We start from the raw sequence: 24,457 nt of genomic DNA on the forward strand, positions 1-24,457 counted from the left end.
GTGTTATGGGATCGAGCCCCACATCAGGCTCCTCTGCTATGAGCCTGCTTCTTCTTCTCCCACTCCCCCTGCTTGTGTTCCCTCTCTCGCTGGCTGTCTCTATCTCTGTCAAATAAATAAATAAAATCTTTAAAAAAAAAAAAAAATACTGTGGAAGTGACCGAGCATCGGTTTGTAAAATGTCATGTTTCTATGTAAACTACACTGAAAAGACTTAGAGAAGCTTCTAAAAAATTTCATGGATAAATGAAGTACAGGTGAGATGACCACAAAGAGCAAAAAAAAAAAAAGCAGAAGCTTCACAATTATCTTTAATTCCTGCTCTGGGTTATTTTTTTTTCCTACTGGATTTAGGTTATAGAACTGTATACTGAATGAGATACATTCTCTAAATGTAATCGATACCGAAATTTGCTTCAGAAATGCAGTGAGGGCAGGGAGCGGATGAAGGAACGCTAAAGCAAGATGTGTCGTCATTTGTTTTGAAGCTGGGCTGTAAGAACAAGGGGTGAGCAGGGCTCTTTACGCCATTCTGTTTTTGTTGACTGTATATGCTTGACGTGTTTTCTAATAAAAAGTTGAAAAAGAAAAAAAATGTTAGGAAGAAGATGAGGCAAGAGTTTCCTCCACAAACTTCTTCGCCTCACCCCCCCCTTAGAGCGGCTCCTGGGGACACGGGGGTGGCGTCCCTTCCCTAGAGCACTGAAGAGCTTCGGTTAATGTAGCCTCAGGTCCTTACTGCTGTCTCCACACCCTGAATCTCGCGGAGTCACAACACTATTTGTTATCAAATTCTGAGCCTCTGATGAGCTTATGGGACTTACACAGATTGTATCAGTAACTTAAAAATGCTACTGCTTATGATGATTGTATTACCGCTTGAATTGAAGGAAAGATGTTAAGTTTATAAATTTACAAAGTCAGACGAACCCAGGGCCCACCATGTTTTGCTCAGTCATATCTAGAACTCTAATTATTCATACAAAGTAACAGTGAAATAAAACAGTTCTAAAAGGGTATTCATGGCCCAAAGGAATCGACATTAATTTTCAGGGCAAAGCATGAGGCAGAAATGTCACCAGCCAGGCTTTTTCACTTACCAATATGCCTGCCACCACGGAAGCCACGGCGTTTCTTCTCTCACTCCAGTCGATACATTCACATTCTGGCCAACGGAAATTATCGAGGAAGCCTGCCATTTTCACCCCCTAAGCATAGGTTCTTTCATTAAACTCTGTATTCTACAAATAAAAAGATTTTAAAAAATCACTCAGAGGAAATGTTAAGTGAAATCTCTTTTCCTTTCTTAAAGTTTTAAACAGAAATCTGCTTTCAGTGCAAACCTAGAGTTAAGAAGAAAAATTAAATACTTCAACGAATACCTACTGACATGGAAGTAGGACTGTGACGGGACACAAGGGGGAGCTTACTATTTACTCAACGAGCCTGATGGTTTTATTTTTTATTATTTTTTTAAGATTTTATTCATTCATTTGACAGAGAGAGAGACAGCCAGCGAGAAAGGGAACACAAGCAGGGGGAGTGGGAGAGGAAGAAGCAGGCTCCCCGCAGAAGAGCCCGACGTGGGGCTCGATCCCAGAACTCCAGGATCACACCCTGAGCCGAAGGCAGACGCTTAACGACTGAGCCACCCAGGCACCCCAGCCTGATGGTTTTAAAACACGTCTGCAAATTCTTTTGACCCTTCCACTTCACCGAAAACTCAATCTATGTCCCTCCCCTTGAATTCAGGCCAACAATAAAAACTGGCTGAGCAACAGAGTAGAGGGAGGGACGCTATGTAACTTCTGCCATACGACTTCTAGCACTAGATAGTAAAAGGTAATGCAGCTTCTAACTGGTTCTCTGGAACACGGGTACCAGAGTTCTGAGTTGCCAGGTAAAAAATCCAAGGTCAAAATGCTGTGAGGAGACCACGTACCGGTGTTCTGGTCCACGGTTCCCAGCCAACACAGTCTTCCCTGCCAGAGGTGGGAGTAGCCACTTCTCGGTGATTCCAGCTACTGCACCCCGTCTGGTACCCAGACTTCTGGCTTTACCCAATGAAGCCCCAGATATATGGAGTAGAGACACCATCCTGGCTGTGCCCTTTACCAATTCCTGACCCACAGTCAACCAGAAGCATAACAAAATGGCTGTTTTAACCGACTAAGTTTTGGAGTTATCAGGAATGAAGGAATCAGTAACTGGAAGGAGAAAAATCATGTGCGTAAAGAACTGTAAGGGAACAACACGTTGTGAGAATTTTCAGAAAAAGTACATTCAGATGAGGTGATCCAGGAACACCTTAAATTCCAAAAAGGAAGGGGGGAAAAACCATATGAAAGCACTGAAGAGTGCTGAAAAGCAGGCAGAAACTGGAGGGAACTTACCCTTGAAAGAAAACACCATGAGTAACACCTACTTTTATATAGCTTTTTGCCCTGAAGAACCCCCTAGCCTCCCACTCCCAGCCCGGTTGAGTGTCTGGTGCATCACGGCTAAAACTTGAACAAAAATGCCATCGTCTTTTTGGTTTGAGGTGTAAGAGGATGGAGTTCAGGATTATCAGAGCAGCTGGGAACTGAGAGAGGAAAGCTTGGAAAGGGGTGAGTTACGGGAAGGAACCCCAAACACTTTAATATAAACTCTCTTTAAATACCCGACTAACCCCCCAAACAGAACACCCATGGAGGAAACTCCAAGAAACTCAGCAGAAAAAAAATAGCTGGAAGGTTAAAAGAACTCAGCAGAGTTCCGCTGTGACCACCACAAGGTATTTTAGAGCCTGAGTTCCACCAAGTCAGAGATCAGTAAACACCTTGGCATTACTCTAATAAGGCGTAAAACCAAGTGTCTACAATTTCAAGGTGATCAGCCAGCATCTTATCCACCTGTTAGAACAAAAACTGACACCCTTCAGATGAAAATAACTGCGAGAGTGTCTATAATGTATCATCCACAATGTCTAATATGTAGTAAAAAATTATTAGACATTCACAGAAGCAGAAACCACGTGATCTATTTCCAAGGAGTAAAGAAAAAGAAGTCAATAGAGAAAGACCCCAAAAGACACAGATATTGAAATTAGCAGACAAGGACTTTAAAGCTACCAATATAAACACATTCAAAGACTTAATAAGGAACATGGTCTAAGTAACTAAACTGATGAAGGATCTCAGTGGACAGATAATTTTTAATGTAAATTTTAGAACTGAATTCTTTGAAATTTTAAATTAACTAAATGGGCTTAACAGGAGATTAGAGATAGGAGAAGAAAAGGGTAGTAAACTTGAAGAAAGATCAAAAGAAATTATCCAGTCTAAAGGACAGGGATTTTTTTTTTAAGGTATATTTTTTTCCTGAGGAAAAAAAATGAACAGAGGATCACTAATAACTGATCCAATATATGTTTAACTGGGTCCCAGAAAAAGACAGAATGAGGAAAAAAATATTTGAAGAAATAATGGCTGATAATTTCCCAAGTTTGGTGGTAAATATTAATTTATAAATCCAGGAAGCTCAGCAAACTCCAAAGAGGTTAAAGAGAGAAAATAACCTACTCAAACTGCTGAAAATCAGAAATTAAAAAACAAAACACAACACTTGAGGTAGTTTGGGGCGGGGGGGAGATCAACTTATCACAATGACTGACTTCTCAACAGAGGCCAGGACAGTGAAAAGAATTTCTTTAAGTGTGTGTTTTTTTTTTTTTTTTTTTTTTAAGTAATCAATCCCAGTATCCAGTGCAAATATTCTTCAGAAGAGAGCATGATAGGGGCACCTGAGTGGCTCGTTCAGTTAAGCATCCAACTCTTTATTTCTACTCAGGTCATGATCTCAGGGTCATGAGATCAGGCCCCCAGTTGGGCTCCGAGCTGAGCATGGAGCCTGCTTAAGATTCTCTCTCTCCCTCTGCTCCTCCCCCTCCCACCCCTACCCGTTCACTCTCTCTCAAAATAAAAGTATTTTTAAAAAGGGAATATGACAGCCATTCTACTATCTACCCAAGAGAAATAAAAAGATACATGTACAAAAAAACTTGAACACAAATGTTCATAGCAGCACTAGTCATAATAGCCAAGAAGTATAGCAACCCAACATACATCAACGATGAATGGATACATAAAATGTGGCATATCATACAACAGAATACAAATTCAGCAATAAAAGGGAATGAAGTATTGACACATGCTACAACACAGAGGAACCTCAATGCTAAGTGAAAGACATGAGACCACATCTTGTATGATTCCATTTATATGAAATGTCCAGATGAGGCAAATCTATAGACAGAAAGTAAATTTGTGGTTGCCTAGTGACAGTGGGGGAGAGTGGAAGAGGGAGTCACTGCTAATGGATACAATGTTCTAAAATTAGACTGTGGTCAGACCATCACAGGGGAAGGGAAGAGAGAGACAGACTAAGAAACAGACTCTTAACTACACAGAACAAATTGATGGTCACCAGAGGGGAGGTGGGGGGGGGGGAGAATGAAATAAGTGATGGGGATTAAGGAGGGCACTTGTCATGACGAAAACTGGATATTGTATGGAAGTGCTGAATCACTAAATTCTACACCTGAAACTAACAGTACACTAATGAATATAAATAAAAACTTAAAAAATAAAATAGGATTGTGATGACTGCACAACTCTGTAAATATACTTAAAAACTCATTGAATTGTACACTTAAAATTGGTGAATGTTATCATATGTATATCTCAATAAAGCTTTTTTATAAAAATGAGGATAAAATAAAAATATTTTCAGTTAAACAAAATCTGAGATAATGCATCACTAGATGTGCACTAAAAATAATGCTAAAGGAAATTCTTCAGGCTGAAGGGAAATGACTCCAGATGAATCTAAGATCTGCAGGGAGAAATGAAGAAAACCAGAAATGATCACTATGCGGATAAACATAAAAGGTGATCTTTTCTTCTTTTATTTAAAAGATAACTATGTGAAGCAAAAATTACAACACTGTATAACATGTCCACAAAGATGAATTTATTTCTAAACAGTGTGTTAGTTCTATTTTCAAATAATACGCTTAAATATGGATTGAGGTGAAATACCTCTAAATCTAAAGTAATGTGTCCAATTATTCTGAAAAATAAGTATAATTAATACATTCTTCATAGAAGGTCCAAACACTGGAAACACAGGCTGGGAGACAGTATTTGCAAAGCAAATATCTGACAAAGGACTTGGATCTATAATAAAGAAAGAACTAAACCTTAGTAATAACAAGATAAAACGTAGGCAATAAAAAGTGCAAAAGACTTAAGCAAACTTGAAATAGGCAAAAGACTTAAAAAGATGATTAATGACCAAGAAAAACATAAAAAGGTATTCAACATTGTCAGTCATCAGGGAAGTGCAAATTAATGAAATAACATCTCACACCCACTAGAACAGCTAAAATTTAAAAGACTGACAACTCTAAATGTGGGTGAGGTTGTAGAGCAAGTGGAAATCTCATATATTTCTGGTGGCAGTTTCTTATAAAGTAAAAATAAACCTATCTATAACCCAGCAAATCCATTCGTAGCTATTTGCCAAGGAAAGTAAAAACACATATCCACACGTAAAAAAGACTTAGAGAAGAAGGTTTTTAGCAGTTTTATTCATAACAGCCCCAAACTGAAACAATCTAAATGTTCATCAACGATGGATGGATAAACAAGTGATAATGCAGGGAGCGCCTGGGGGCTCAGTTGGTTAAGCGTCTGCCTTCAGCTCAGGTCATGATCCTGGGGCCCTGGGATCCAGCTCAGCGGGGAGTCTGCTTCTCCCTCTCCTTCTGCTCCACCCCCACCCCCGCTTGTGCTATCTCTTGCTCTCCCTCAAATAAATAAAATCTTTAAAAAACAAAAAACCAAGTTATGATTGACTCAGACAACGGAATACTGTTCCGCAACGAAAAAGGATGAACTGATATATACAACCACACAGAAAAAAAAAGGAAACCCTCAAAGACATGACTTAAGTGAAAGGAAGCAGACACAAAAGAGTACATATTGTAGAACTCCATTTAAATGCAGCTTAAGAAGAGGCAAAATTAGTTGACAGCCCCAGAAATCAAAACAGTGCTTGCCTATAGGGGGTAAGGACTGACTACAAGGGAATTGGGGGGGGGGGGCAGTGATGGAAATGTTCTGTATCTTAACTGGGATAATGGTTATACAGGTACATACATTTATCAAAAGTCACAGGAGTGTAGACTTAAGAACTGTGTGTTTTACAGTGTGTCAATTTTACCCACAAAATGTTTTTAGAAGTTTATCATTCAGATATCCTTTAGCTACACTGAAGTCTTGCACATTTTATCACTATTCTGCAGATATGATAATGAATTATCGTCAAAGATTAAATATTAACTGGTTAATAGGGAAGGTCACCATGAATTTAAGACAAGTCTAAGCTAAAAGTCTTATTTCCAATTATAAAATTCATTTTCCATATATTAAACTAATTATAAATAGTTCTAGAAGCAGAAAATATATAGCTATTCGCATACAGTGATTTCTGAAATGTCATGATCTCCTCCCTTCTGGGGCTTAAACTGGAGGGTCAGGGATGGAGTGAGGCAGAGAAACATCGAAGTAATACAAATAATTACTATGGAGGAAACATGCAGGATCCTAACAGGGAATAAAGGGGAGACCTATTTTATAAAGGGTGATCAGGGAAAGCCTCTATGAAGAGGGAACACTTGCTAAAATCTTAAAACATACTAAAATTTAAAAGCTAAGTATAGTTAAGTAGATTAAGAAGAAACAAAAGAGATAGAGGAGGAAGAGGGAAAATTATATACAAAGCCACTGGATCCCTTTGGTACCAGCAAGGAAGAATTAGCTGGTACCAGAGATGTCCTGAGACACAGTAAGTTAGTGGGGCAGGTTGGCTTGGAGTTAAGTTTGGAGAGCAACAGGTAAGGCCATATCACACTGCAGATTAACCCTGACCTCATGAAGGACTTGGGTTTCACAGAGTCCTAACAGGAAACCAGACGAAGAGCTTTAAGGTGAAAAGGAGCCAAGGCCACCAAGAGCCCAGTCACTATGGTAAACATTTAAAAGAGGAAAGTGAGGGGAAAAGGCTAGTCTATTAGGAATGAACCCTCTCAACTGGGACGAATGACTTTCATATGAGTTTTATTGTTGATATTCACCAAAAGATAAGCATATTTGTCATGACACAGTGCTGATTTAACATAAACTGACAATACTCCTAACACTGTCTCCCTTGCTTAAAGTGGAAACAAGTACAGGTACTTAAGATAACAAGCCTTTGGAGACTCAAAGAAGGCAAGGATTACTTAGAGAAAACCTAAATGTTCAATGATAGAATAAATAGTTCAGTAAAATAGTTTATTAATGCAAACATTAAAAAATCTATTTTTGAGAAACATTTAATGGCACAAGTAAATGGTAACAGTTAACACTAAGTGAAAAAAGTAGGTTATTAAAACTGTATATATAGCATTATTTCCTTTTTCAAAAAAAGAACTACCAATATACATATAAAAACACATACATAAGTAGAAATACCAGAATAACAAACACTGATACTTTTATAATATTACTATATATATGGGTGATAGGATCACGTGTTTGTTTTGCTTTTTGTCTATTTTCAAAGTTTGCAGCTCTTAGTATGAATCACTTTGTAAATACAAAAATTTCAAAAGTTATAATTAACACAATGAAGTGCTGATTCTTCCTGCCTGTTGAGAAACCTCTTTGTATAATGTAATATGTCTGTAACTGCTTTTTTTTTTTTTTTAAAGATTTTTTATTTATTTATTTGACAGAGATAGAGACAGCCAGCGAGAGAGGGAACACAAGCAGGGGGAGTGGGAGAGGAAGAAGCAGGCTCACAGCGGAGGAGCCTGACGTGGGGCTCGAACCCGGAACGCCGGGATCACGCCCTGAGCCGAAGGCAGACGCTTAACCGCTGTGCCACCCAGGCGCCCCTGTCTGTAACTGCTTTTAATAAACTAGGACTTTTTTGAGGTCAAGGAAATTATTGGTAGGTTCTCTCACAAAACTGCCCCTGGTACCAAGTGAAAAAAAAAAAAAATTAGTGAACTGAACTAATGGATTACTGGTCTGACCCACAAGTCAGATCTAATATATTAGAGAGCAATTATTCCTATTACTAAGAGAGGCAACTCTTTATAAAAGGAAACAGCAATCCTTTTCAGAGGGCATTTTAAATGATTCAACTCTCAAAATTTCATTTCCAAAAACTTAGTTTAGGAAACCCAAGGACACTTGCAAAACCAAGAAGAGAATACAACTATACATCTCAACATACAAACATGGTCTGAGAAATTTCCATACGCATCAAAGTCCCAAATAACATCTAATTCAGAAATGTTTCCATTAATCAAATTTCTTTTTTTTTTTTTTAAAGATTTTATTTATTTATTCGACAGAGATAGAGACAGCCAGCGAGAGAGGGAACACAAGCAAGGGGAGTGGGAGAGGAAGAAGCAGGCTCATAGCGGAGAAGCCTGATGTGGGGCTTGATCCCATAACTCCAGGATCACGCCCTGAGCCGAAGGCAGACGCTTAACCGCTGTGCCACCCAGGCGCCCCCCATTAATCAAATTTCTACACTACCATCTGTCTGTTCTGCCATCTCTCTACTAGTTGTTAAATGCAACTAGTGTTAGGCAGTGAGTATATAAAAACGATTAAGGTGGGGCGCCTGGGTGGCTCAGTCGTTAAGCGTCTGCCTTCGGCTCAGGGCGTGATCCCGGCGTTGTGGGATCAAGCCCCGCATCAGGCTCCTCCACTTGGAGCCTGCTTCTTCCTCTCCTACTCCCCCTGCTTGTGTTCCCTCTCTCGCTGGCTGTCTCTATCTCTGTCAAATAAAAAAAATAAAATCTTTAAAAAAAAAACCAAAAAAACGATTAAGAAAATCAATGTAGAGAACAGTCTAGTTAGAACACCGTCAGAAGAACAAATAATTGCATTACAATATGGGCTGTAATACACATACATTATTAGCTGCAGTGTAAAAGTGCTATAACAGAAATATGAAATACAGTGTTAAAGGACAGTACTTGCCCGGAAGAGCTGAGGAAAGTTGGACAGAGGAAGAGCAAACTTAGCTGGGTTCTGAAGCACGAATAAGAGTTTGGCAGATGAAAAAGAAGGAATAAAATTCTGGGCTTGTAAGTAGGGAAGTGACAAGATCATCTCTGTGATTTAGAAAGATAATGCTAGCAGCAACCGTGTGGAGGAGGGACTGAAGAGAAATATTAGCCACCTGCCGTCATTCTAGACAGGGAGAGAATAAGGATGTACACTGAAGCCATACTGGTACAAGCCAAAGAAAGGGTTTTTATTTGAGGACTACTAAAGTGGCATTATCCATAGGCAGGGGGAAGCTAAGAATGATGATGGATTCCTGGTGGATAGGGAGACACCATTAGCTAAAACAGGAAAGGGAGAATGGGAGAGGAGAATCTGAGCATAATGTATTTGAAAGGACTAAAAGATATTCAGGTAGAAATGACCTAAGACAGATGTACAGACACCCCTGAAAGAGTGGTTTAAGACAGAAACCAGATTAGAGGCTCACAGTAATTCAGTGGTAACTGAAGTTACCGGGCAGTTAAGGTATCTCAGGGAAAAGATGTGGAGGAGGACTGAGGCCTGATGCAGTGTTCGTCTCTGATTCCCGTCCTTCCTTCCTTGAACTACTGTATGCAGGCACTAGAGCAGACCTATGGGTATGATGGCATTTAATCAGCACAAAACTCCTCTAGAGCATGTGCTGAATATTTACAGAACACCTCCTACGAGAAAGGCATGGTGGAGAAAATAAAGATGAATAAAACAGCCCTCATTGTCAGATTTATGAACTAGCAGAGAAATCAATGAACATTTTGTTACACTAAATTATAATTGGTATCATTAAAAAATCCATTACAAAAAAATCAGATTAACAAAATAAAAAACAAAATATAAATATCATTCAAGATACCAGGTCTACAGAGCCAGAGCAAAACAAGTTGACTGAAATGAAACAAAAATAAAACCTCTGTCTTCCCCACTCTTACTAGTACGACTAGCTAATTAGTTACTAGCTAATTAGTACAGGTGCTAGGCTCTTTACAGACCACTCCAAGCCAGCCTCAGAAAAACCCCGTTCATGGGACTATTCCCTTCAATCCTCACAAATGCTCGAAGGCAGGCCCGCTTATTATCTTCTGTTACTGAAAAGGTTTAGAGAATAGTTAACATCTCGAGCAAGGAGGAAAGTCAGGACTGCCGCTGAAGTTCATTCAAATCTATTCCAAAATCCGTGCTCATGACCGATTACACTATACTGCCGCCCGCCATCAGAGAGCTTCACAGTATTTCCCCCATCTCAGATTTCATAAAGAGAAAGTTATTGTTCCAATGCCTGTGGTGAGGAGACCAAGAAGAACAAGCTGGAAGAGGAACAGACTGAATTCAGAGGAACACTGTGACCATCTGGAAATGGAAGAAAGCAGTCCGATGAGATCTACAATGATTGTGGTGATTGCTGCTGATTCAAATCTTGCCAAAGGAGTCTGAAGCATAGCTTTTCTTCTTGGTTTGCTATAAACCTGGTTTCTAGACACTCACAGTGTGAATATTTTATAGGCCTTAAAATCCAACAGCATGAATTATTCAGAGATCTAAGTACTTCTGGAAAAGACATCTTATATACTTTATCTCAGAGAAGGCTTATTTGCCTTCTGACCTATAAATCACATATAACAAGAATAAAATGTAGTAAGTACCACCAACTTGGGTAAAAGATTTAACTCTAAAACCAAAGTAAAGGACAGGGAGCATAGATTTTTCAAGAGACTTTAATTTTACAACTATATAATCTCCCCCAGGAACATCCTTATTAACAACTTTTAATTACTCAAAATGTGGGTTACTTGGCGAATCCTCCCCTCCATTACTTCCCTCTGCAGTTGATTCGCAGACTGAAATCGCCAGTCCCGGATCCATACATCCCATTGCCTGCATGACATCCCCTGGCTGTCTCAAAGCCACCTCAAATCAACATATCAGGACCTGAGTTCATGATCTCCTCCTCCAAACCTGATTCTCTCCCGGGATTCCCTACAATGAATGAATCACCACCCATCCAGTTTTACAAGCCAAAAGCCCAGGTGTCATCCCTGCTATTTCTTTCTTCCCCCTCATATCCAATCCATCATGTGAGTATGCCTCCTAACTTTGCTCCACCTCCACCACCACCTGACCTGAGTACTGTTCAACTACCACCGCCTCCCAACTGATGTAGCCACATCCACTCCTGCCCCCAACAATATGTCCTCCATACCGCACCTGGAATGACTTTTTTTTAAAAAGGCACAAATCTGGTATTTCCCTCCTGCTTAAAACCTTGAATTTCCCTCCCATTTATTTTAAGATAAAGACAAAAGGGATGCCTGGGTGGCTCAGTCGGTTAAGCATCTGCCTTTGGTTCAGGTCATGATCCCAAGTCCAGGGACTGAGCCCCGCATCAGGCTCCCTACCCAGTGGGAAGTCTGCTTCTCCCTCTGCCTACCGCTCCCCCTGCTTGTGTATTCTCTCTCTCAAATAAATAAATAAATAAAATCTTCAAAAAAAATAAAAATAAAAACAAAAGTCTATAGTCCGGCCCAGTCCTTACCGGCCCCAGCTTCCTCTTATAACACTCTTTCCTCCAGTCATCCTGGTTTCTCTTTTAGTACCTCATACTTGCTCAACTACCTCATCTAGAACCTCCACCCCCCTGTCTGATACCTCTCCATCCCCAGCTCACCTCATTAACACCTACTCACACTGCAGCAGCTTAGTTATCACATTTTCACTCAAATATCAGCTTTCTCTTCCTCATTAAATGTTTATTTACAATGTCTACACCAGGTGCTGGACACATAATATACATCAACGAACAGATAAAAAGCACTGGCTATGTGGGGCTTGGTGAGGGGAGGGGACAATAAACACAATTTTTAAAGTAAATTAGATACCATGTTATTAGAAAGTAATAAAAAAAAAAGCAGAGTAAGGAGCTATGGGGGTACAGATGATAGTGGGGCCAGCTTAAATGTCAAATTGGTGGTCAAGAAGGCTCCACTGAGAAGGTACTAGCTAAGCAAAAACTGGAAGGTAGGGAGCGAATTAGTCCTCCAGGTATCTGTGAGTGAGAACAAGAGCGGGGCAAAGACCCAAAGGCAGTGTCTGGGTATTCGAGTAGCACCATGGGGGCCAGTGTGGCCTAGGCAGAGTGAGTGAGACGAGAAAGTAGGAGAAAACAAGATCAGAGAGGTAACAGAGCCAAGGCAGGATACTTACAGAACCTCGTAGGCCACTGTGAGAACTCTGGTTTTTACTGGTTGAAATGGAGAGCCATAAGAGAGGATACTTACAGAGCCTCGTAGGCCACTGTGAGGACTCTGGTTTTACTGGTTGAAATGGAGAGCCATAAGAGAGGATACTTACAGAGCCTCGTAGGCCACTGTGAGAACTCTGGTTTTACTGGTTGAAATGGAGAGCCATAAGAGAGGATACTTACAGAGCCTCATAGGCCACTGTGAGAACACTGGTTTTACTGGTTGAAATGGAGAGCCATAAGAGAGGATACTTACAGAGCCTCGTAGGCCACTGTGAGGACTCTGGTTTTACTGGTTGAAATGGAGAGCCATAAGAGAGGATACTTACAGAGCCTCGTAGGCCACTGTGAGGACTCTGGTTTTACTGGTTGAAATGGAGAGCCATAAGAGAGGATACTTACAGAGCCTCGTAGGCCACTGTGAGGACTCTGGTTTTACTGGTTGAAATGGAGAGCCATAAGAGAGTGCTGCGTAGAGTGATGTACATTTAAAAGGCTCCCTTAGGCTTCTGTGGGAGAACAGACTATAAGGGCTAAGAGTGGAAAGAGAGAGACCAGTCCACAGGCTACTGAAATATCTAAGTGAGAAATGATACTGACTTTCACGACTTCCTAATCCCCTAGTATTGCATTATTAATCTCATTATTTGATTAATATTTACCACCCCTGTAGAGAGTAAGCTCCATGAAGGACAGTCTAAGTCCACTTTCACTCACTGTGGCATTCCCAGAGTCTAGCACAGTGCCTGATGCACACGAGGCTAGGCACTCAAATATTTGCTGAATGACTGACTCTATTATAGCTTTCAAAATGTGAAATGCATACATGTCTCATCCTGTTATAAAATGAAGAGTCAACTTTATACCTAGGTTTATTGAAACTGATAATCTGGGGATGCCTGGGTGGCTTAGTTGGTTAAGCATATCTGCCTCTGGCTGAAGTCATGATCCCATGCTGGGCTCTCTGCTCAGCAGGGAGCTGGCTCTTCCCTCTCCCTCTGCCTGCCGCTCCCCCACTTGTGCTCGCTCTCTCCCTGTCAAATAAATAAATACAATCTTTTTTAAAAAAAGAAACAAGTGAAACCGATAATCTGTAAAAGCTAGTAATAAAAAACATCATTTGGGTGAGGAAAATAAGTTCTGCTGTGACAATATATTCAAACATATTATTTCTTAAAATCATCCTCCTTGCCTTCCCCAGTCCATATTCTGCCAGAATTTCCTCTCCTCTCTAACACTCAGATTGGATCATGCCATTCACTCACAAACTTCTAACAGCTAGTGAGATAAATTCCGAAATGTACAGGGTGCTTGAAATCTTTCCCTAACACAGTCTTCTTACCTCCTGCTATCCTGACACTATACCTCCAGCCATCTTGACACTATACCTAAAGCCACAAAGAAACGGAAGGGGGAAGGCAGCCAGTACTTGATGAATACCTACTGGGGGGCAAGCTGCTAAATTGTCTATGGCTATATTTATATTTCATATGTTTATATTTATATATCTAATTTAGACATAAATATATTCAGATATTTCACAAACCTACTACAGATATGTATTACTATATTAGATACATAATATATAATATATGGTCATATATACTATATATCTGATACAATAATACATATCTATATTAGCTATATTAATTTAATATATACCTATAATATTAAACACACACACACACTCTTGGAATGCCCCTTTCATTTCTTGTCTACAGGCAAACTTGTAAGTCAACCTTCAGGACACACATCAAACATTTCCCTCTCTAGGCGGAATTAGCATAAATGCTTTCACGAGTTTTTGTTTTGCTTCAATAATAGTACATCATGTTGCAGAGCAATTACTTTGTGTGTATGTTTAACAAATGGTATTCAAATAATGTCTACAAAAAAAAAAAAAAAAAAAGAACACGAGGAGCCCTGCTTCTAGTACTGGCTCTGATATTCTTTAAGTTGTGACACTGGCCCATGAGACAGGTAGACTAAGTCAGTGGTTCCCAAACATAAGTCCGTGGAGCAGTATGAAGCGAACTTCATAGTAACTTGTGGAGTTAAAAAAATAAAAAGGTAGTTGCGACCCCCCCCCCAAAGATCATAAAGTCAAGAGTAATGCCAAGTTATCCACTTTTTTTAAAGATTTTTTTTTTTAATTTATTTATGTGACAGAGAGACAGCCAGCGAGAGAGGGAACACAGCAGGGGAGTGGGAGAGGAAGAAGCAGGCTCCCAGCGGAGGAGCCTGATGTGGGACTCGATCCCAGAACGCCAGGATCATGCCCTGAGCCAAGGCAGACGCTTAACGACTGCGCTACCCAGGCGCCCCCAAGTTATCCACTTTTTAAAACCTCCCAGGTTAAAAAAAAAACACACCAAACTTCCCATGTAAACCATAGGAATCACTACTCCAAATTCACTCAAGGGTCCCTTTCTTCCATTGCTAAGATTCTAAGCATCACCATCTAGACTGTAATGAAGCAGTCTCCAACAGCAATATGAACCAGAAACTTCAAAGGATTTCAACTATGTCAAATCCATTTATCATTAATTTCAACTATGTCAAAACATACAATTAACAAACTAAGTGAAATGTATAAACCTTCACTGATTCTAGTTTCAAAAACAATTTCTTTAAAGCAGTCTGAGCCACATGGGGAAATCTGAATACAGGTCAGACATTAAAAGGTATTACAGAATTATTTTCTTGGGTGGGATAATGGTAGAATTGTGGTTATGTAAGAGAATGATTTATTTTTAGGAGACACATGTTTACATATTTAGGGGTTAAGTGTCAATATCAGCAACATACTATCACATGGTTAAGCAGAGGGAAAAATAATAAAGCAAATAGGGCAAAATGTTGAATCCACTGCTGAACTTTTCTATATGCTCACAATTTTCTGTAATAAAAAAGTTGAAAAAAACAGGAAGTCTTACTATCATGAATTGCCACCTAAACTCAGACGACAGCTACATAATCCACGAGCGCTCCAGCCATGGCAAAATGCCACTCACTGAGGCCGTGTTTACCCAGGCTCTCCGGCAGAAGCCCTACTGAGGCATCTTTACATCCTCTGGGATTGCTCAGTAAATGTCCTCCTCCCCAGTTCAGATAAACTGTCTCCAGGGTCACAGCTTCTAACCCACACAGATGAAAGGGAAGCCTCTTCACAAGCATTACTGGGAAAGCAAAGGCATTAAAATGAGTTCAGAAGAGGTCTATAGTAAGATTATTCCTAAAAGGCTCAAAGGACATGGACACTTTGAAGTACCAACTACCACCTTCCAGCATAAACCACACAGAGGCAGTGAAAAGGACAGGCTTTGAGGGCACTTGGATAACTCAGATGGTAGAGCATGCAACTCTTCATCTTGGGGTTGTGAATTCAACCCCCACATTGGGCACAGAGTTTACTTTAAAAAAAAAAATTTTTTTTTTCCCCCAAAAAAATGCCTTGGGCCCATTCCCACATCCAGCCTCTTCCCAGCTATACCTACTTGACCAGGTTCATGTTTCCATTCTTCTTTTCAGGGAACAGTTGCTATGTGCCAGCACTATTTGAGTTTTAAACTTCCCTAGGCTTGGGGTGCCTGGGTGGCTCAGTTGTTAAGCATCTGCCTTTGGCTCAGAGCCTGGGATCAAGCCCCGCATAGGGCTCCCTGCACCGCTGGGAGCCTGCTTCTTCCTCTCCCACTCCCCCTGCTTGTGTTCCCTCTCTAGCTGGCTCTCTCTCTGTCAAATAAATAAATAAAAAATCTTAGGGAAAAAAAAACAACAAAAAAACCCTCCCTAGGCTATGGTTTTCTGATATGTAAACTGGGGTGATGACAGCACCCCTCTCAGAAAGTGAGAAACTTTTTTAAGATTTTATTTATTCGGGGCGCCTGGGTAGCACAGTGGTTAAGCGTCTGCCTTTGGCTCAGGGCGTGATCCCAGCGTTCTGGGTTCGAGCCCCACATCAGGCTCCTCCACTAAGAGCCTGCTTCTTCCTCTCCCACTCCCCCTGCTTGTGTTCCCTCTCTCGCTGGCTGTCTCTCTCTCTCTGTCAAATAAATAAATAAAATCTTAAAAAAAAAAAAGATTTTATTTATTCATTTGACAGAGAGAGAGCACAAACAGTGGGAGTGGCAGGCAGAGGGAGAGGGAGAAGCAGGCTCCTTGCAGAGTACGGAGCCCAATGCAGGGCTCGATCCCAGGACCCTGGGATCATGACCTGAGCCAAAGGCAGATGTTTAACCAACTGAGCCACCCAGAAAGTGAGACTTAATAATAAAAGCTGTGTCCTGCATGTGTGATCATTCAATGCCATCAACCACTCCCCACCAAAAAGAAGGTTCACATACATATGATTGCTTTGAGCAAACACTCTGCTCCTGGCAACACTGCTATGATTCTTCAGTCCAGAAAAACTATTACTGCTTTAGGTGGAGACAGCAGACTGCACATAAGCATCTCATTTTGCTCCCTCCTGAAGCTTCACTAAAACTATAATAAAGAGAGTTTTTAAAAAGTTGGAAACTCCTAATGCTATGGAGAACAGAAGAGGAGACAAGAGCAATGAAATTCTGAAAGCTGGAAAGCAGATAGGCAGTGGTTAGCACAGACTGAGTTAGCACAGCCAAGAAAGCTGAATGCCCAAGCCAGCAGCAGGGAGAGCTGAGAACCAACCCAGGAAAGACCTGGGGGAAGCAGTTAGAAAGTTAGATCCCAGGGGGCGCCTGGGTGGCACAGCGGTTAAGCGTCTGCCTTCGGCTCAGGGCGTGATGCCGGCGTTCTGGGATCGAGCCCCACATCAGGCTCCTCCGCTATGAGCCTGCTTCTTCCTCTCCCACTCCCCCTGCTTGTGTTCCCTCTCTCACTGGCTGTCTCTATCTCTGTCAAATAAATAAATAAAAATCTTTAAAAACAAAAATAAAAATAAAAAAAAAATTAAAAAAAGAAAGTTAGATCCCCAGGGCAACTAGGTGACTCAGTCGGTTAAGTGTCTGCTCTTGATTTTGGCTCAGGGTTGTGAGATCCAGCCCCGAACTGGGCTCCATGCTAGGCATGGAGCCTGCTTAAGATTCTCTCTCTGCCCCTCCCCCTCCCTTTCTAAAAAAAAAAAATACTGGAAGCAGATAACAATGGAGCAATAACTTCAAAATACTGAAGGAACATTATTTTCAACTGAAATTCTTTTTTTTTTAAGATTTTATTTATTTATTCGACAGAGATAGAGACAGCCAGCGAGAGAGGGAACACAAGCAGGGGGAGTGGGAGAGGAAGAAGCAGGCTCACAGCAGAAGAGCCTGACTTGGGGCTCGATCCCATAACGCCGGGATCATGCCCTGAGCCGAAGGCAGACGCTTAACTGCTGTGCCACCCAGGCGCCCCTCAACTGAAATTCTATTACTAGTAAAAGTATCATTGAAGTATGAGTACAGAATTGAAACATATTCAGACAGGCAAGGTCTCCAAAAAAATGTAACTCTGCTTGTCAAGAAGCTACTAGAGTTTGAGCACCACTAGAGAGAATAAATCAAGAAAAGAGAATACAGGATACGAACTTCCAGGTATAAAATAAATAAGATGGGAGATGAAAAGTACAGCATAGGGAGTCGATAATATATTGTACGGTGGCAGATGGTAGCTACACTTACTGCAGCGAGCACTGAGTAACGTACGGAATTGTCAGACCACTATGGTGTGCACCTGAAACTAATGTAACATTGTATGTCATACTTCAATAATAAAAACATTTCTTGAAAGGGAGAGAATCTAGGATACAGGAAAGATCCGACACAGGAGAACTAAAGAGAATCCAGCTGTGCCCCAGACAAGGAGGACAACCAGGCCAGATTGAAGTAGTGTAACCCGAGGCAGGCATGTCCCAGCTGCGAGACCAGCGTCTTCACCTGACGACTGAGTGCCCCGAAACCTGGCCCAGATTCCTATCTGTGCTCGGCTGGGCTTGGCTTGATCTTGAGCATATGGTGATACAGTTCCTGCTCTCCTTCCAAGCCCTGCAGCTGCATCGGCAGAGGACACTCACTTCCTTCACAGAAAGGCTCTGCTGTGACCTACCCTGGTAGCTGCAGGCAGGCCACGTGAGCTAAACAGCAGAAAATACAGAGCCGCTCACTCTCTCACTTCTGTTGTCCTTCCAGTACAGGCAGACCTCGGAGGTATTACAGATTCGGTTAGAGACCACAGCAATAAAGTGAATAACCTCGTAAAATGAGTCAAATGATTTTTACTTGTTCCCCAAGTGCTTATGAAAGCACTGTTTACACTATACGGTGGTCTGTGAAGTGTATAATAGCACTATGTCTAAGAAAACAAGGTACATACTTTAAATACTTCATTGCTAAAAATGTGAACCATCATCCGAGTTTTCAGCAAGTCATACAGATCACCATAACGAATACAATAATAAACAAGTTTGACATATTGTAAGAATTACCAAAATGTGACAGAGACATGAAGGGAGCAAATGCTGTTGGAAAAATGGTGCTGACAGGCTTGCTCCACGTAGGGCTGCCACAAACATTCACTTTATTTAATAAACAAATAAGGCAGTATTTGCGAGGCACAATAAAACAAGGTGTGCCTGTATGTGATCCACACTAGAGCTTTCCAGAAGCCCTTACTGTGGTAAAGCCCATTTCCTAGGACTCACTCATAACACTACCCACTAACTTCCTCAGAAAGGCCTCCTGTACACAGTCAGGGAAGCTGAAGCCATTCTGTTCTGCTCATCTTTTCCTGGAAACCTTCATCTAATAGTGACAATAATGTCCTTTCCTTACACGGTCAGGTCTGGGCTTACAATTATGAAACAAAATTTTAATCTCAAATTTAGAAAGCTCTAGTATTTTCTAATAAGCCTGTTTGGAATTCATCTGCACTCTGGGGGAAATAATTAATTATAATTAATAATAACTATAATTAATAATAACTAATTATTAATTTAACAAAAAACCCACTGTTAATAAAGACACAGTTTATAGTCCTGTAAGGTTTGAGTTTAACTAGAGAAATTAATAAGGTGTTATGATTTTTCTAGCCTGGTAGAAAAGAGTAATCCCAAAGGCATCATGATTTTATTGCTGTGTGGAACATTAACCAATTAAATCTAACTCGGCAATTCTGTTCAGACATTCCTTTCCCTGCGGACTACATATATTCCTTAAATTCTCTTAAAACCAGCTTTTCGTGGCACTCTCTATAACAGTTAAGTAAAACTTTGAAACATGTTCATTATCTATTTGTGTGAGATTTTGTTTTAATGCTATTCATTCAAAACCAACTATACTGTTCAGGATGGGTATGTATGTATGTGTCTGCTGTGTGTGTGCATTTATGTACACGTGTAAATATATATGTATATGTGTATATTTGTGTAAAGCTTATTTTAAAAAGCAAGAAAGATTAACAGATCAGAATAGAGGCTACCTCTGGAAGAAAGACGCGAATGTTTCATTTCTTAATCTGATGGTAGATACAATGATCACAGCAATCATATTCTTTAAATATATATCACAGATGTATATATAAAAATCACATTTTATCATATGTATATAAATATATATACACACACATGTATGTTTGTATGTTCTACACACTTTTTGTTTGTACCTGCAATACATTTCACAATAAAAGAAACTTACTTAAAAAAGAGAAAAATAATTTGTTATGACTGGATATGCAAGGAGCTTATCATAGGACAAAGTACACAAAATATGTCTGTTCACAAATCTCTTCCTGAAGGCCTTCTCTATTTATTCCTGCCAAGCCAATCAAATGAATGAATATAACCTTAAAGTCAATACCACTAAGTGGAAACAAGGTTTAAAAATTCGCCATTATTTAGGTAGGTCCTCAAAATTTTCTTGATCCAGTCTCTAAATATAAAAGGACACACAGATTCTAAGAAATGCACTTAAAACGAACAAATTTAGCTACTGCCTTTAAATTATAAAATCTTTTAAGTTATAAAAATGATTCCTGGTGAAAAGGGTACTCACATTATACTGAAGTACAATAATCTATTTAAATTATCTACCTGAAACTTACCCTACAATGGCAAAAGGATTTTCACGCAACAAGGCTTTTAACAGCTAAAATCCAGAAACATCCAAAATGTACGTCAGTACAGGACCAATACAATATATTAGAGTACATCTAAACAATGGCATACTATGCAGCATTTTAAAAATGAGGTAGGTCCACACATACATATATGGAAACGTGTTCTGATATTATAAGTCAACTGCCCAAGGCTTATGGGATGATCTCTTCCTAGGGAATGGAACTGAGGATATAAAGGATGAAAAGTGAACAAAGAATTCGCACTTTTTACTTGGTACACTTTTGTGCTGTCTGTTCAATTGATAGTCTGTAATGTCAAAAAATTTTCTTTTTTATAACCTAGAGATATTACTCTTACCATTTAAAAATAGCAAATAAGGATAAACTAATCAGATAAATGCTTTACCTTGGACTCCAAAAGTGAATTCATTCAAGATCGGCCAGTTAAGGCTGCAATAATCCTAGTGGGCTGAGGCTAGGGGGCCGGTGGGGAGGGGAGGGCGTGTCTCCGGAAGAGGAAAACGACATCCTCCAACTGCTCTCGTTAAACTTGCTTTTCCTGCAGCATCGGTATTCAAGATAACTTCTGATTTTCATTTTAAGAGTGAAGAGTCCTGCAGCGCTATTATCGGTAAAAATGTTTAACGTGTGTTCTACGTTTGAAACCTAAGCGGATTTGAAACACAAGAGGACAAATAAGAGACTAAAGATGATGGGAAAAGACGTGTGACAAGCCTGGCAGTAAGAACCTTGGGAATTGTTAAGAAAAGGGATTCACGGTACAGGTAGACGAAGTTTGACAGAAGAGGTGGGACACTCCGAGAAGAGAAATTGTCTTTGAGAGGCATCATGGTGATTACACATTTACTCGAATCGGAGGCTTGACTCCCGCCCCCACACAGACGGAGGGAGACACACACACACACACACGCACACGCACACGCTCACCCGGCACTAACAGCAGTAAGGGAATGCGCACAGTCGATCTCATCACTGCTTTGGCTTTAAAAAGAGCATATACTGACATTTGAGATTAAGCACCTTTCAGTGATTAACTCGGAACCCAATTTATTGGTTAAAAGCCAAAATGGTTTTCCCCAGCACAACTACCATTGCCACAGTGGCATTCTCTGCTGCCACTTACCTAAAAGGACACTCAACACTTTATGATTAATTGCCAAAAGAATGCTAAGCCTCTAGCATTTCCTCCTCCCACCTCTGTACCTGACTCTCCTAAGGCCAGAGTCGGGAAAGTCCACCGAACACTGACAATGTTCCCAGCAATGGTTCGGAGCAAACGAGAGGGGCGACGAAGTACCTGAGTCGCCCCCACTCTCCCCGTGCGAGCCGTCCACCGCCTCTCTCCCCAGCCCGCAGCCCTGGGAAGCCCAGAGGCTCGAGATGGGAACCTTCCAGACCTCCCAGACAAGCAATCGACGGCCAGGTAACGCGGCGGTGCGGCCCGACCGGGAAGAGAGCCGATACCCCTGCGTCACCGCCACAGTCGGCCCAAGGGGACGCGGGCCGGGCCGGAGCGAGCGGCGGAGGTCTCCGGTGTGCAGGCTGCCCCGGCGCTCCGGGGGCCCGTTCCGCCGGGCGGCGCCGGGCGCGGGAGAGGCCGGGCTGGGCGCAGCCGCACAGCGCAGGCCGGGCCGGCCGGGGGCGCCTCTCCACGCGCGTACGGCGGGCGCGAGCCCCCCGCGCGCCGCGAGACCGACCGACCGCACTCACCTGGCCGCCCCGACACCCACGTCGACCCCGAGCGCGCGCGCAGAGGAGGTGGCGGCTGCGCCCCGACCCGGCCGGCGTCCACAGCAGCACCTCAGTCCCCGGGAGCCGGGAGCGGACGGCGGGAGCTAGGCTAGGGGCGCCGGCGGGGCGCGGCGCCGTGCGCACCGCAGCGACCAATCGGCACGCAGCAAGTGGCCGAGGGGGCGGGGCGGGGGCGCCGGGGGGCGGGGCGAGGGTACCGCGATTCTGCGGCTCCGGGAGCTGTCGGCTGACTCTGCGCGTTAGGACTTGCGGCCGCGTAAACCTGACCGGTAGTGCTCTCTTCCAGACCGCAACTGGGGCTCGGTTCCCACCGCAGCGTTTCTGCTAGCAGACTTCAAGTGCGGCATCCGTGAGATCGCGCGCGCGCGGAGCTCAAGACCCAGAGGGCAGGGACTCGCTTTGCCCATAGGCCCAGCGGCGTTGGCCACGCGAGCTACCCATAGTAGGGCACGTGCTCCAGAAGAGGGTTCTCAGGACCTGAAGGTCTGGAGGGATGCCCTTTTCTAATCCCCACTACTCAGAAATGGAAGCCTGGGAAAGTGAAGTTTCTCATCCAAGACTACCAACTAGTACTGTTACCCGAGGTACCCGGCACAGTACAACAAGGCTTCTAATTCTGTCCTGATGCCTTTATCCACCCAGACTTTTGGTTTCCTTATAGTCAGGTGTCTTACAACTGTCTCCTCTCTTTTCTTTTTCTTTCTTTTCTTTCTTTCTTTCTTTCTTTCTTTTTTTTTTAATTTAAATTCAATTAGCCAACACTAACTGTCTCCTTTAAAGACATTACATCTTGTGGTACCTGGCGGGCTCTTCCGTTAGAGCAGGCGACTCTTGGGGTCGTGAGTTCAAACCCCACCTTGGGTACAGAACTTACTTAATAAGTAAGTAAATAAATAAATAAAAATAAAGACACAGCATCTTGAATTTTCAGCATAACTTCACCAACTTTTGAAAGCCCCATCTAAATTTCCTACAGAATATAAAATGCCACTTAGTTGTTTGGAGGAAAAGACACTGTAAATCCAGGTATTAGCCATGGGAATCTTAAGTTTTTTACTTGTGGTATGATGATAAAAAAGGTTTTGTGTCCCAACTTATCACAACATGCCATCCTCTTCTATCCCTGTTACTCCTATAGATTTTATGCATGTCAGAGGAGCAATCCCTGCTTTGTGTTATTTTCCCACTATCCCTCAGTTCCCATATTCATGGATACTATTTTCCTATCTTTTATATTTGTCACTTGGCAAGTAATGCATTTATAGTTACATTATCCATCATTCTGATACATGTACTAGGATCTAGTCCACAGTAAATATTTGTTGAATAATTTACTTTTGAAATATGTGCAATCTTAAAACTGGTCAAATCATATAACTTATGAAACTTATTAACTTATGAAAGTTGACTTTTTTAAAATAAGGTTTTTGATCTTGCTTCTTTTTGGTTATTGTACTAGGATTAGGGCTGCGAGTAGCATGGGAAAACAACCACAAAATAACAGTGACCTACACAAAAATTGGTATTTCCCTCTTATGTTTAAAAAGTCCAAAGTTAGTCTAGAGCTGGTCTGACACTTCATGGAGACCGATCCAGCCTCATTATTTCACCAAGAGAGTCACGCATGTATTTATTTATGCTTTCAAATATATGGGCATTTGGAAGATATCCAGTTACATTCCCAGTATCACCTCATGATCTAAGAGAGCTGCTGTAGCTCCAGCCATTATGCTTACATTCCAACCAGCAGAAGAAAAGACAACCGGCAGAAGAAGGGAGCACCCCCTGTCTTTTTTTTTTAAAAAAAAGATTTTATTTATTTATGTGACAGAGAGACAGCCAGCGAGAGAGGGAACACAGCAGGGGAGAGGGAGAGGAAGAAGCAGGCTCCCAGCCCAGGAGCCTGATGTGGGACTCGATCCCGGAACGCCAGGATCACGCCCTGAGCCAAAGGCAGACGCTTAACGACTGCACTACCCAGGCGCCCCTACACCCCCTGTCTTTAAAAATCTTTCCCAAAGGCTGCCTATACATATCATTTCTGCTTTTATCCTGCTGGCAAAAACCTTGTCACTTAGCTACACTTCATGTCAAGAAAGGCTGGAAAATAGGGCTTTGGTACTGAGAAAGAATGGATACTGGAGGACAGGTAGTAGTTTCTATCATAGTCTTAAATCTCATCACTTTTTAAAGTATTAAGTATTTTAAGATTTCCCAAGATTTT

The 24,457-nt window shown here is 41.6% G+C and overlaps 1 protein-coding gene across 1 annotated transcript in view; it reads right to left on the reverse strand.

Annotated features, from left to right (window-relative positions):
• The window catches only part of TMEM50B (transmembrane protein 50B), a 34,490-nt gene extending 12,159 nt beyond the window's left edge, over window positions 1-22,331 (reverse strand). The window contains exons 1-2 of the mRNA XM_045785545.2: window positions 22,192-22,331; window positions 1,101-1,241 (exon numbers count right to left, since the gene is read on the reverse strand). Coding sequence (XP_045641501.1) covers window positions 1,101-1,199 — 99 coding nt within the window. The 5' untranslated portion in view covers window positions 1,200-1,241; window positions 22,192-22,331. The remainder of the gene's footprint in view (window positions 1-1,100; window positions 1,242-22,191) is intronic.
• Between the last annotated feature and the right edge of the window lie 2,126 nt (window positions 22,332-24,457).

The sequence above is a fragment of the Ursus americanus genome, chromosome 4 (assembly GCF_024610735.1).
Source record: "Ursus americanus isolate L20-20 chromosome 4, mUrsAme1.1.p, whole genome shotgun sequence".
NCBI classification, from domain to species: Eukaryota; Metazoa; Chordata; class Mammalia; order Carnivora; family Ursidae; genus Ursus; species Ursus americanus.